This window comes from Lampetra fluviatilis, chromosome 33 (assembly GCF_964198595.1).
Source record: "Lampetra fluviatilis chromosome 33, kcLamFluv1.1, whole genome shotgun sequence".
Taxonomy (NCBI): Eukaryota; Metazoa; Chordata; class Hyperoartia; order Petromyzontiformes; family Petromyzontidae; genus Lampetra; species Lampetra fluviatilis.
In genome coordinates, this window is record NC_136307.1 from 10,720,908 (window position 1) to 10,736,249 (window position 15,342).

The 15,342-nt window shown below is 48.8% G+C and overlaps 1 protein-coding gene across 3 annotated transcripts in view; it reads right to left on the reverse strand.

Annotated features, from left to right (window-relative positions):
• Positions 1 to 15,132, reverse strand: part of LOC144944056 (sprouty-related, EVH1 domain-containing protein 2-like) — a 46,489-nt gene extending 31,357 nt beyond the window's left edge. For all 3 annotated transcript variants that reach the window (XM_078872098.1, XM_078872097.1, XM_078872096.1), the window contains exon 1: positions 14,563 to 15,132. In XM_078872098.1, the coding sequence (XP_078728224.1) occupies positions 14,563 to 14,588 (26 nt within the window). In that variant the 5' untranslated portion in view covers positions 14,589 to 15,132. The remainder of the gene's footprint in view (positions 1 to 14,562) is intronic.
• Between the last annotated feature and the right edge of the window lie 210 nt (positions 15,133 to 15,342).

The following is a 15,342-nucleotide window of genomic DNA, read 5'->3' on the forward strand; positions in this document are numbered from 1 at the left end:
ACGCCTACACCTTTGAATGGGGCCAGACAAAACAACGATTCCGTTTCTACCTCCTCCGTCGGGTCAACATCAATCGTCAGTCAGTGTGCACAGCTGTCCACCCCCACCAAACGGCCCCCTCCCCCCAACCTGTGTCACTCTGGTAGAAACCGTACATCTCTGTGATACTGCTAGAGAAATCGTACGAGCTTTTAAGTTATTCATTTATTAGTTGGACACGTGGCCCAGATGTCAGAAATGCTGAGCCAGGATCGCTGAGAGCCTGGGCTCGAATTCCGGTTTCCAGCCGCCTGTTATTAAAGGTGATGGTCTCAGTCCAGTCACCAATAACTAACTTAGGTACTTAATGTATCTAAATTCCAGCTCCGAGGATATAAAATATCAGTTTGTCATGCGATGGACTTGACTCTCAGTGGCAAAGTGGGTGGGAAACTGCAGCCTCCTGCAGGATAGAACAAAAATCACTTTAAAGTGTCTCAGATGTAGCTCTGTAATAACTGCTTCTGTGGGCCGTTCTCTAAATGAGACGAGATCTGAGTGGCTCGTCCATATCTTGACATATCACTGATGGCACAATTTTAATAAAATTGAAGGGATGTTTTATTTATTTATTTAAAGTTGTGAATCCATGCACAACTAGCTGATGCTTTCTTACAAACTACCAAGTCAGGGCCACGAAGTTGTATTCACTCTTATTTGACGAGCAACTGAATCTGCACCGGTGATGTGTTCTTCATTCTGAAGCGACACGCGGCAACGGAGCGAGTTCCAGCGACTGAGGCCCACGGCCAAATATAAGTAACCGCCACCACCGCCGCTGCCGGCCAAGGCGTTCATTCATCTTTGGCAGAGGGCTGCAATGCGGCGAGGGTAAACATGGTGGTCACTTAAGATTAAGTAATTTCTAAACAACGCAAGAACCTGGCTCGGATCACCCCTGTTTGCGCGACTACACCGTGCATCTTGTTTTGCGGTAAAATAAAACATTGCCCACTGCCAACATCAGCAGCAGCAGCAACAGCAAAAAGACTGCACCTGGACAAAATCCAGATGCAGTCACGTTCAGTCCCACCACAAGGCGGCAAAGGGCACGAACTCTCTTGCTGGGGATGACGGCGTCCGGCGAGGAAGCCCTGCAGGGCGCACCGATGGGTTAGACGCCGCTTGAACGCCACGCGTAGAGCGCAGCGCCCCCCCCCCCCCACCTTGTCTAAGTCGCAGTGACGCGGTGCAAATAATATTTCCACCCCCGCAAAAAAACTAACGCCGAGGGAAAAATATTTTAAGGGGATTTTATTACGAGACGAGATTTGCGTCTCGACGCGAATCGTTTTGCGCGCCTTTGTTGCGCAATTAATTCATTTAACGGTTTTTAACCGCGCGAGAATAATTTTACCTTTCGCATTCGTCCAAACGAACGAGGTTGTGGGGGGGGGGGATTCGTCTGAAAAGTTAAGCGACTCCGTGCTCAATTTTCCCACCCTTCCCTCCGTCACCGTTCCAGCAGCACCAAAAATCTTAAAATCGACACCGACTCCGAGACCGTGAATAACCACTCAACACCGACACACGCCCATCTCTGCATGGGAAAAATGTGTGGGCGTGAGGAGCGCGGGTGTGGTCGGTGTGGACGGGGCGCAAAGCAGGTGGCTTCGTGCACTTGCCGGTGCCCGAGCCTGCGTCCCCCACGCGGCTCTCCCATCCCGACGACGCCGCGTCGCCGGATTTGCCGTCCCGCAAAAAAACGGTCACGGGCTGAAGTTCGCGGGAGCCGCCGGTTGAGCAGAAACGCGTGCGCGGATCGAGTGGAAGATTCTTTGCAAAGAGGAGAAAAAAAAGATACATTTTAAAATCGGTCACTCGCTCGCCCGCCTGCGTCCGCACGTCGTCGAAATATAAATACAGCAACAAAAAAGCTGAATAAACTAAATATTTTCCTTAGGCCTGTACGCTAGAGCACGGACAGGGTTTTGTCTTTCGAGGATGAAACAAAAAAAAGGCACACAAAGAGGAAACAAACATTTAAAAATAACGCGATATGCAGATGACACTGCCAGTGCTTTTGACTAAATTATAACCGAAGAAGTCTTGATTTAAAGCTTTCGTGACTGCAGAAATTCATACTCTTTGGATCTTTCGGTAAAATCACATAGATAGAACAATAAAAAATAACCCCACCCCCACTTACCCTTGGGCTGCACCCATCTCAGGCCTATTATATAATACCCTGCTTCACCAGCTCTCTTGCTATAGTTTTTCACCTGAGGACGATTGCTTGTGTTGCGATCGAAACGTCGTGATTTTTATTTATTATTTTTCTATCTACGTGACTTTACCGAAAGACCCACAGAGTATAACCGAAGAAATATTAGCATTTTTGTTTCTTCGGTGTTGTCACGAATTACCAGGATCAGTTGAGGATTTATTCTCATTTGAAGTTTTTTTTGTCTATCTAGCACATGTGGTGACCTCAACGGAGGTGACATTGGTTTGAACGTCAGCAGCGAGACTCCAGCCTCATCTCTCCCCCCCGGGCCAGCGCTACGTCCCACACACACCTCAATTAGTCCACATGCGTGTGCAGCATGCCTTAATCTGGGCAGGGATCGTTGTTGATTACGGGATCTGACTCACAGTCACAAATTTAGCGAGTTCAAACCCAGGCGGTCTGGGTGACTCAGAGGTCAGTCAGAACGCTGAGCTGGCACTACTAAGATTAAGCCGGGTTCTTAAGTGGAGTGAGTTGGTGGTCGCAGCCCGCTCACCAATGATGGGGCACCGCGGTGGCGAGATATTATCTCCCTCGCCCGGAATACAGGAGGACGTGGGTTCGATCCCAACTCTGACGCCTGCTGTATATTTGGGGTTTGCATGTCTCCCTCTCCCCGTGGTCGCGTGGATTTTCCTCCGGGTCCTCCGTTTTGTCCCTCCACATTTAGAATCAAGGTGTGTTGAGAGTATTTAACTGCTAGAAAATTCCACGTGATCAGCCACCTTTTTTTGGGGGGCTATTATTTTGTTGCCAGGTCCATTCGGATAAAAGCGCTAGACAGCTCAGTGGGCCTTACCTGGTAAAAAAAAAAAAAGTTTCCTTTTAGACTCCACGAAAAAATCCCATCACAATTCATTTGGTTAGTACCTAAACTGGATAACTAGTGCACAGAACATTAGTCTCGGTGGCAGAGCCGTTGGGAAAGTGCTGTCCCATACCGCATGGAACAGAGGGCGCTTGAGAGGATTTCAGAGGTAGCTCTGTGGTATCCACTTGCATGAGCTGTTCTCAAACACAAAGGGCTGCACTGTTTTACAAGATCCGAATGAATGCTTGATCTCACGACATGACATCGATAGCACCATCGGCGTCAAATTCGGGGGGGAAAAGTTGACTTATTCACAACGCACTATGGCCCCGTTACCTGTTTTTTTTTTGTTAAATGTGCTTGTTATTTCCTGCAGCATGTTAAAGTATGGACTATATATCACAATGCCAACGAGGGGCAAACGTTTCCTGGTGAGTCGTGTACAGTCCTTTGGGACAAGTCCTGTGAGCACCTACGGAGGCCAGCAGGGCACACAAGGGCGCCACGGTGGCGAGATGTTAACCGCCTCTCCTGGTACACGGTAGCTCGTAGGTTCGATCCCAACCCTCACCCCTTGTAAATTTGGAGTTGTATGTTCTCTCTCTCCCCGGGGTCGCGTGAATTTTTCTCCGGGTCATCTCGTTTTTTCCCCCTCCACATTTAGGGTATTTCGATGCTGCTATGAAGTGCAACGTGATGAGCCAATTCATCGTTTCTGGCCAGGCCGCTTCTGAAAAAGAGCTATATAGCTCAGTGGGGCCTTACCTGGTCAAATACAAATGAACAAAATGAACAATTTTTATTTGAGATGGTGTCACTTACACCACGCACACCTTGCAGCAAGTCTCCCTTCCGTTGATGCTCACCACACCACACAAGGTAATCCACTTGAGGCCCAGTTAACAACGGGGCATTCCAGTTCAGGTACGTTTCATTGCCACTAGTTTTGTGCATCCGAACTACTAAACCACTGACACCGCTGAGTAAACTATATGAAGACAAACATATACAAAAATGGCGACTGAGTGGTGGTGACACCACAGTGCTTGTACCAGACTAAGTACACGTAGTGTGTATACATATGCAGCGACCACAGCGATAGATTGAAAACGAATTCCTTAAGAACTGCTTTTTTGCACCTCCCGTTAGTACGGTTGGCTACATACGGCGCGAACGATATGAAATAATTACGTGGTTAAGATTTGTGCCCGTGAACTCTCCGATGTGTTTTCGGGTTGTACCGTGTGTCGCCTGGCACGATGTCTGACGTTTCGCTGCATGTGCAGGGGAGCTTCTTCCAACACGTGGCGCAGCCCGAAAGCACGTGGGGCGGCAGAGCCGTGCCGGCACAGGAAGGAGAACGCCTCAGTGGCCGCACTTCTGTTGAACATCGTTTGCACTCCCGTTGTCGTTAAATTCGCAACGAGAGTGAAGCTTGCGTAAACAAGTGTGTCTCGGGCAACCCATACGAGGGATAAAGTCCGGGGTTTGGTAAACGATAAACAGCAAACGCAGCCCGGGGGAGAAGCCACTCCTTCACACCGAGGGACCGGCGATGCCAGGACGGGGAGCTGCAGTAAAGGTCGGAGACCTCGGGGAGATGGTAACAGGAAATGACTCGAACAAGGGGCTTACTTAGCACTATTGTTACTCGTGGTCAAATTGTGTAATGCTCACTGGCTGAGAGCTTCCAAAACGCACCAATTATCATGAATTAATCACGTGTTTTTGTTCCTTCGTAACCATGAATATCCCACCTCTGGGCAAAGCACCCCCCCCCCCCCCCCGAGGATCTTTTCACTCTTCACGACCTATTGCCACCTCCATCCAATACGACCCTCCGAATCTTCTAACCCTTGGACGAGCCGTCGAATTTTTCTGCCCATCTTTCGCCTTCCCTCCGCGCATCTCGACGTTCTCCGTCAATTGGTGCCTTGTTTGCTAACTGCACCGCCTTTCACATTCGCCTGCAAAGTGCGAACACCAAACGGCGAAGCCTTCGCTCGTGGTCAGTTCTGCTTGTGGGTTTGTGTCAAACTTCGATGGGGCAGGGTTGAACATCACCTTGGCCCTCTGCGGCCGCCTGGAACGATCTTCCTTACGATATTAGGAAGCCACTGGAGCGATGATGCACCTTTAAATCATCGTCTAGATTGAAAACTCATTTCTTTAGAACCGCTTTTTGTATTTAGTTTGTTGTACTTCCCCCGCACCACCGATTAGCACGGTTGGCTATGTACAGTGCGAAAGAAGTTCAACATACGTGCATACATTAGCCGCATCAGGTGGGCCGATAAGACCCACACTGCTCTCATCCCCCATTCACTTCTTATTTTTTTCTACATATCATTTCACAACTGCAGCGCCGAAGTACCCGGTGGTCAACCTTCGCTCGTTCGGGAGCCGCTCTTTCTCCTCCGTTGGCTCCACGTGGATCTGCTTTAACCTCGGCAACCTGTGCTGTCGCCTTCCTACCGCTGTTCAAGTCCAGGATCAATATTTTCCTCGAGTCCTCTCCCACCTATGACCGCATGCCTCTTGATAAAAGGATTTAAAATATAAATTTAAAACATGCCCACTCTTTCTGTACAGCATCTCGAAATGTAGATAGAAAAGTACAAACGTCAAAATTGCGGACATTATCAAAGATGCGCGTTTTTGATGCACATAGCAGCATAGTGGGGCTTTAAGGGGCCCTGCAGTGAGAGGCTGAGAGACGTTACGTAACTCGCGTCACGATACTCTCTCTCAGAAGCCCTTTCCCCCATGCCTTTGCCCCCGTATGCCGACGCTGTGGTATAAAAATCCACACCACGCTGTCGTTTTTTCATGATGGTCATCCACGGCACGATAGGACGCGGAGAGACAAAAAAAACACGAAGCCGATCGTGTTGCTTAGCGTCATTTGAAAGATGACTGCGAAATGCGAAGAGATGAGACACATGAACACAGAAAGTCTAATTTCATCAAAATTAGTTAATTCATACATACAAAGATTTCCCGTATAGCCTTAACAGACTGTTGGGGCAAGCGCTGTTAGCGAGCACCTATGAAGGCCGGCATGGCACACGAAGGGGTGGGTGGCCAGCACCACGCCCGGCCACCTTTGTCTCCCGAGTGGCGATGTTTACTACACACCGTACCAGGCACTCTTTTGAAGCCGAGTCGGCCTAGGGGAGGCCCAGGTCCGGTTCAGATAATCGTCACTGGCGTTGGTGACTGTGAGCGGGAATCGAACTCGAGCGGCCAGGTTCATAGCGCAACGCCATAACCGTTACCACTGGCGCTCCACACATAACAACTTGATGCAGCTAATCTGGCTGTGACGGTCCCACCTGATGACGGAGACTTGTGTTGCCTCCGAAACGTCGTGATTTTTGTTTTTTATTTTATTTTATTTTCATTAATTTTGACCTACGTGACTTTACCGAAAAAACCTAAGAAGCTGACAGATACACATATGCTTACAAACGTGCCTCGTATTGCGGCCAGATGTATTTCAAATAACTCCTCTATTAGGTGATGCAGAGACATCTCTCTGCTTTATAGGTTGCAGTGCAGAACAAACCACAGCATCGCATCCTCTCCCTGCACCATTCAACAAAAGCAAGATGACATTACATTGTGTAACAAATTTATATTTATCTTTTGTTCCTGGGTAGTAAGTGTTATTTCCAAATTGCTTATGCCTCAAAAGCACAGAAAATGGCTATTATTCCCTGCAAACTTTGTTTTTGTGACCAGAACAGTGATATTTTGAAATTTACATATTTTCCAGAACATTCAAGATATATTCAGTGCTGAGTAAACTTGGAGTAACTTCGAGAACATTCTAGAACTTCCCAGTAATATAAATAGTAGCATAAATACAGGGGCTGTAAGCCCACCAGTTCAGTTTAGTTCCAGCTGCCTAAGTGGATGCATATCTGCATCTTTCTGAGATGGCATCAAGAGGCTCCAAGCATCCGGCAGACGCATTTTGCTATGTCTGCGGCCAATTTATCAAGACAAGAACGAAAAAGTACTCTGTGGAAGCATCTGCTACGATGTGTGAGGCCAACAAGGCATATTTCGGCATGCCTGTCAAAGATCAAGACAAATCCTGGGCACCTCATTTCACCTGCGAGCAATAAAAATAACTCTGGAAGGTAAGATATACAATTGTTGTTCGGAATTTTATGTTATCAAATTTGTGACAAATTTAAAAATTGTAAAAGTTTTTAATTTTAAAATGTTATTCAATGTTATTGGAAAAAAATATCATATATTAAAAATGTTGCGAGAATCTCTTATACATTAGTCATGGCTGAAATAAATGTATTTTTGTAGGATGGTACAGAGGGGAAAAGAGAGCCCTGAAGTTCGCTATCTCAAGAATTTGGCGGGAACCCACTGACCACTCAAGCAACTTCTACTTCTGCATGGTGGACCCTTCCAAACGTCGAACTGGCAAGAATGCACCTGCTGTCACGTATCCGGACCTTCCTTCATCAATCGCCCCGGTGCCACACTGCCATGAGCTTCCCGTACCCACTCCTCCTGAGAGAGCAGCTGTCTTTAGAAGAGAACAGCAGGACGGAGAGCAAGGAAGACGTTGTAGATCCAGATGATAATTTCAGAGGTGGAGCTGAGGAGAGAAACCCACACTACCCCAAACAAAAAGACCCCAACGACTTGATCACAGATCTTGGTCTCACCAAGTCCAATGCCGAGCTTTTGACGTCTCGGCTCAAGCAGTAGAACTTGATGTATTAAAGTGTGCAAGTCGCAGATCAGCGGAAGCGTCACCAACCTTTTTGCAGCTTCTTCACTCGTCAAGATGGGCTCTGCTTCTGCCACAATGTGACCAGTCTGTTCGAGGCAATCGGGATCGCCTGTAACCAGAATGAGTGGCGCCTCTTCATTGACAGCTCATCCAAGTGCCTCAAAGTCGTTCTGCTGCTCCATAATGGTAACAAGTACCCGTCTCTTCCCCTGGCCCCACTCAGTGCACCTCAAACAGGATTACAATAGCATCAAGACCTTTCTGGACGCCTTGAAGTATGATGAGTACGGATGGGAGGTCAGGTCATGGGAGACTTCAAAATGGTGGCATTCCTGATAGGTCTCGAAGGCGGTTTTACCAAGTTTCTCTGCTATGCCTTTGGGACAGCAGGGACACCAAGGCGCACTACCACAGGTGAGACTGGCCAGTGGACCGAGTTCTCTGTGGGGAGGAACAATGTCAAGTGGGAGCCGCTGGTGGACCTCCGGAAGGTGCTGATGCCACCACTGCATATCAATTTGGGCCTTATGAAACAATTTGTCAGAGCTGTAGATAAGGAGTCGGCAGCCTTCATGTATCTTCAATACTTCTTCCCTAAGATGTCTGATGCAAAGGTCAAAGCCAGTGTCTTTGTCGGGCCACAGATGAAGAAGATCCTGGAGTGCAATTAATTCCCCAAGAAGCTCACTAGTAAAGAGAAAGCGGCTTGGAACAGCTTTGTCGCAGTGGTTCGTGGCTTCCTGGGCAATCACAAGGTCGAAAACTACCTGGAGCTGGTTGAGAACTATGGCACAATGGGCTGTAGGATGTCCCTCAAAGTCCATATCCTTGATGCTCATCTTGATAAATTTAAGGAGAACATAGGAACGTACTCGGAGGAGCAAGGCGAGCGCTTCCACCAGGATATACTGGACTTTGAACGCCGCTACCAAGGACAGTATATAATGATAACATGATGGGAGACTACATTTGGGGGCTGATTCGTGAAAGTATTTACAGCATAATCGTAAATCTCGAAAAACTACTCACTTCTAAATCTTTTGTAGTAATTTTTGTATTACTTTAGTGTAAATACATGTACATTTTGATTCGTGTTGTTTTTTTCTGACTATGTGAACGAAAAGACACAAATTTCTCACTGAAAATAGATACATTTCAAAATATCACTGTCCTGGTCACAAAAGCAAAGTTTGTGGGGAATAATAGCCATTTTCTATACATTTTAGGCATAAACAATTACGAAATAACACTTACTACTCAGGAACAAAAATTGTGTTACCTAGTGGTATTCGAGTGAGCACACCCCCCTCCCCCCCACACGCACCGTGGACGTTAACGAATGCCATTCCTAAACAAATTCACAACAACAACAAAACACGGCAACATTTCCAGTCCAAGTTAATCCATCTTCACTGTCCATTTCTTTTTTGACGAATAACTTTTGATAAACCTACAATTATCAAAACGTGCTCACGACAGGGGCCACTCTGCGGTCATCGGGGTGGGTTTCGAGTTTCGGTCGCCCAGATTCTTCAAGGCTCAGGATTTATTTTTTTGCACTTCGACACTTTAAATGGCACAAAAAAATGGCCGTTAGATTGCCCAACATTTTTTGTTGATTCGTGCCATCGCCGTCATTCCAACGTGGCTACATTTGTTGTAAGACGTGGCCACTTTTTCTACACTATTAACACGTCGCAAATATTTCTGCATGTGGCGCATTTGTTCACGTCAGCACGTTTCCATGCAGTGCTTGCGTATGACCCTCTATCATACGGCAAGAAAATGTACGCATAATTTGTATGCGAGATGTTTACTATATCGCCTGGTATACAGGAGGTCGTGTATTCTATCCAGACCCTGACCCCTGTATGTTTGGAGCTTGCATATCTCTCTCCCCGTGGTCGTGTGGATTTTTCCCCGGATACTCTGGTTTTCCCCTCCACATTTAGAATCAACATGCGTTGAGAGTATTTGGTTGCTATAAATTTCCACATGATGAGCCACTTCGTTGTGCTATAATATAATTTGTGGCCAAGTCGCTTCTGAAAAATAACTATATAGCTCAGTGGCCCTTACCTGGTAAGATAAAAAATATATAGATAAAATTGCATGCAACATTTGCGAATCTAAAAGCATCAATTCTCAAACGAGAATTTCTGGCCACTTTATTTCGCAGAATTACTGAAAAATTGTCCTAAACTGTAAAATACACTGCTGCTTTTAATTACAAAAATGGCAAACAAAATTAAGAATTACTGAATGGGTATATGGTGTTTTGGCACACACATGGCGGTACAGTGTACTCAGAAATATTATAAATGTACCCACCATCCATACATTCCAGACAGAAACTAAGACGTTATTTTCAGACAGCTTATGAATAACTGAAAGCAAGTTGACAAACTCAGTTTAGTGTTGACATGATATAGTTTCGTTTGTCCGTGTATATTGTCTACATGGTATTGTATTGTTTTCCCTGCAATGTCCTCATTTACCCAGGAAAGCCTCATCACTCTTTTTCAGGAGGCGAATTGCCCGATGATGCTGGATGTAATTACCAGCGAAACGTCGTACTCAAAAACTGTTAATGTTATGGATTCACTCTTCAACACACCGGTGGGCTAAAGTAGTGAACTATTTGTCTTTTTCCAACGTGACACTTTTTTGCTGATTGGCCGTGTCGAGTGGGGGAGGGTTACGACACATTTATAAATAACGCGATCTAAGCCAAACACTTTATTATGAAGGAGGGGTCCTGCCAATGACTGCTCAGTATATTCCAATTGAATAACTTGCAGATAATAACCTGCAGGAGCGCCGCGGTGGCGAGATGTTAACTACCTCGCCCGGTATGCAGGTCATGGCTTTGACTGTATATTTGGAGTTTGCATGTTCTCCCCGTAGTTGTGTTGATTTTTTTTCCGGCTCCTCCGCTCATTCCCTCCACATTTAGAAACATGCGTTTATTTTATTCGGCTGCTACACATTTCCACGTGATGATAAGCCACTTCGTTGAGCTATCATTTGTGATAGCCAGGTCGCTTCTGAAAAAAAGTTACATCGCTCAGTGGGCCTTATTTGGTAATAAAATAAATATTAGAATAATCTTTAACGAAAAATTGTTTTTATGAAAATAACGCCGGCAACACAATAGCCTACACTTGCGAATGACATCACCAGGTGGTGGCGGACTATGTTATGGGAGTAACCAGGGTGGGCCCGCTGGGTTCGAACCGGCGACGCTCTGCAAACTTTCCCACGGCTGGTTCGTGTCACCGCCATTGTCTCAAATGCCCCCGAGAGATGCACTGCATTGGAAGGCGCAGTCTAAACAACACAATTATTACAACGAAGACGACGACGATGATGAGATTCAACTAATATTCGCTTATTAATTGATATTCATGTACGGAATAATTCCATCATCAACATGTATTATTTACGCCGTGCCTCCCAATGCAACGCATCTCAAGGCGGTGGGTATGAACAAAACATGATGATTATTCGATGCAACGAAACAACATCAGCTCAGCAATCAATATCCGTCGATATTCACGGTGGACTCTGTAAAATATTTTTCCTCGCCCGAATTCAGGTTCGGAGTGTTGGGCGGGTGGAGGTGGGTGGGTGGTGCTCCCGAAATAATTCCATGATCAGCCGTCTCTATTAATCATCTATTCATCGTCAAGACACCTTCACCACGATTGCACCACCATTAGCAGCAGCACCACAAACTGCATTGAGGCGGCGGCGGCGGCGGCGTTGCGCGGTGCCCCTCTGTTTTATGAATGGACAACCCCGCGTGACCGCGGCGCAGCCAATGGGAGCCGCTCTCCTCGCGCGCGCGGCTGCCCGGGGCCAGGCCTCCGCGGCGCACGAAGCGAGCGGGCGACGGCCGGGGGCCGAGGGGGCCCTCGGGGGCCCTCGGGGGTGGGGGCACCGGTCGGGCCCCCCCCCCTTCCCCGCAGCTTTTCCTGCTCCCCTCCTCGCTACCCACATCACGATCCCCCCCACCTCCTTTACCCACAAACCACCGCTGCCACACACAACACACAAAAAAATCCCCGCCGCTCGGCGGTGGTGGGCGTGGAGCGGCGGCGGCCGCGCGCATTCACAAAAGCCGGGGCCCGGCCGCCGTCGTTTTGTGAATGAGCGCCGCGTTAATTCATCACCGAGGCGAGCGAGCGCGCGCGCGTTCCCGCGGCATCTACCACCCCTAAACCACCACCATCAGCGACAACAACAACAAACACAACCACCAACAACAACCACAGCCATCGCCCGATTTTTATTCGCAAAAAATATTTTTTGTTTTGCGTTTGCACGATGATGCAATCGTCGTTCATCATTATCATTACCGTCATTATTATTCGCGTGTTGTAATTGAGTCAGGATGGTGGTGGGTGGGGGGGTGCACGCGAGGTGCGATTTTGGTGTTTTTTCTTTCTCTCGTTCTCTCGCCCGTGGCGGCCTGGGCTCGGGTGGTGGTGATGGTGGTGGTCGTGATCGCGATGGTGCCGAGCTCGAGGAGGAGGAGGCGGCGGCCTCGGGGTGGTTTTTTTGTGAATAAAAAGAAATGCGGCGCAGTCATGAATGAAAGAGAGAGAGAGATAGGCAACGGGTTCCCTCTCGCAGGCTACAAATCCAGACGTCTGCACCGCACGGACATCGCCTACATCATGCATCGACACCACCGCCGCCGTCACTAGCATTGGCATCGTCACTACCATCGGTAGATGCAGTGGCACCTTGACCACCATGTGATGTGGCCATGGGTTGGTTCACCATCATGACTCAGGTTACACACTCACACACCAGCTGGCTACATCTCACACCACCACAATCATCACCTGCATCGTCACTGCTGCCATCAGGAGATGCAGCAGCAGCACGAACAGAACGTCACTGGCGATGTCAACCAGCACCATCAACCGAAACCCATCATCATCTTCGTGGAATGTGGCCACGGTTTACCCCCTCATAAGCAGATTACACGCACCACGGATATATCTCAAATCAACCCCCATTAACATCATCTGCAGCAGCAACAACATCACCAGCGACATCGACAACGCCGAACACAATCACGAATGAGCCGCGGCTTTTCCCTCACCGCACGGATTTCCCATCGCTTCACACCGCCACCATCAACAACAACCACCACCATCATCATCATCAAACAGCACCGGCAAAATGCCATCGCCACCTCAATTCCCTCGTGCAATACAGACTCCCCCATGAACATCGCCAGCAAGCGATACCATCACGGGCCGACATGATGAACACCCCGTGTGATTGATGATCGGTTGTTCACATCCAGCAGCAGCAGCGTCAATACCATCAGGATCCCTCGGCAGAATTAGCAGCAAAACAAACCACCATCTCCATCAGCAAATATCACCAGGAGTCGTCAGAGCAACATCCATACCATCGCCAGCAGCAAAAGCGAACACCACCATCATCATCACGACTCCCATTACCGTCAGCAACATCACTACCATCAGCTGGAAACAGCAGTAACGGCAGACGTAACGACACCAAGAATTGTGAATGACTCCCTCACCACCATCGGCAACATCACCAGCACCAGAGTACGGCACCATCAATGGCTGTAGCAGAAGCACCATCATCAGGAAAATAACCTCACAACCATCACGAATTCTCCCTTCACGGGTCCCACCACAACCATCATCACCACCATCACCACCAGCAGCAGCTATACTCTAGCATACACAATCACCAAGACCATCATGAAAAGATGGATCTCCCCGCAACAACCACCGCCACCATCATCATCATCACCAACGTTAGCCACCACCATCATCACCATCACCGACATCGCCAGCAGCAGCAGTACCATAATCACCACCAACACGTCCATCACCACCTACAGCGATAACACGACAGCGACGACGGTAGTAGGCACTCGTGCGGCGTAGAACGTCGCGAATTCCAGCGAAAATAAACGACAAAAATAGGAATGATATTAGCAGTGATGAGATGGTGGTGGTGGTGATAACAATGGTGTGTGAAGGTGGTAACGATGAAGATAACGATGATGTGAAATTGGTGATGTAAAGCTGCTGGTGGTGGCGGTGGCGATATGAATGAAGGTGGCTGCGTAAAGGTGGTGGTGGTAGGAGGAATGATGGTGGTGGTGATGTGAATTTGGTAGCGATGGTCATAATACCATTACTAAATTGCAAAGGTAGTGATGGTACAATAGTGATGTGATGATTAAGATGTAACTCGTGATGTGACAGTGATGGCCGACGGTTAATAATAATGCACGGTAGCAATTCGTGCAACGGTAACGTTAAGATAAGGTGACGGTGCTGATGGAAAAGTGGTGGTGGTGGTGATGATGGTGGTGATGTGACAACGTGAGTGATGTCCGACTGGTGGCGACAGTCGGTCAAAAGGTAGTGGTGTGACGAACAGCCGCTGATGTAAAGCTGATGCTGGTGGTGGTGTGATGATGATGGTGATGATGATGGTGTGATGATGGTGGTGGTGGTGATGATGGTGGTGATTGTGGTAGTGGTGTGGTGCTGGTGTGATGATGGTGATGCTGGTGGTGGTGTGATGGTGGTGTGATGATGGTGATGCTGGTGGTGGTGTGATGATGGTGGTGTGGTGATGGTGGTGTGGTGATGGTGGTAGTGGTGTGGTGATGGTGGTGTGGTGGTGGCGATGGTGATCACATCCACTCACTCATCTGGAAGAAGCTCTTCGCTCATGTTTCACGCGGCCGCGGCTCTCATCTTCTCGGGGGGCGCCCGGCGGGGCTGGCTCGGAGCTGGCCGCCTCGCTCGCCTCTCTGCCTCTCTCTCTCTCGGCCTCCACGGCCAGACGATGACGAGGACGAGGTTGATGGTGAGGAGGAGTGCAGGTCTCGGTCTCCCCGCCTCCGAGCTCTCGGCTGGAGGACACAAGGCACACGACTGTCCGGGTTGCCTTGCTGTCCGCTGTGTTGCTATGTTGTTGATCTGCTGCTACTGCCCTCCCCGCGTCTCTTCCTCACGCTGTTGTTGTTGCTGCTGATGATGCTGCTGCTGATGATGGTGCCGCCGTCGCCGCTGCTGATGCTGATGTAGTCGCGCTGGCCGTATGCTCCATCTTGCCGCTCCTAGGGCTGCACGAAGGACGCGAGGAAGGACCGAGGGAAGGAAAAAAGGAAGGAAGAAGCGGAGGGAGGGAGGGGGATGCGGGAGGAGGGGAGGGGAGCGCGGAGGACGGAAGTGGAGAGCGGAGATCTCACAGCCAGCACGCTCCCTGCCTCTCCCCCCCTCTCTCCTCTCTCTCTCTGCCTCGCTCACTCCCCCCGCCTGCCCCGTGTCTCCCTCCCGGGGTCCCCTCCCCGCGGGCCTGGCTGATGACAGCGGAGGAGGAGGGTTTGATAGTGGGAGGTGATGGTGCGTGGTGGAGTGTTGACGTGATGGAGGGTGGAGGATTGTTGTGGTGGACATGGATGGTGGAAGAGGGTGGTGGTGG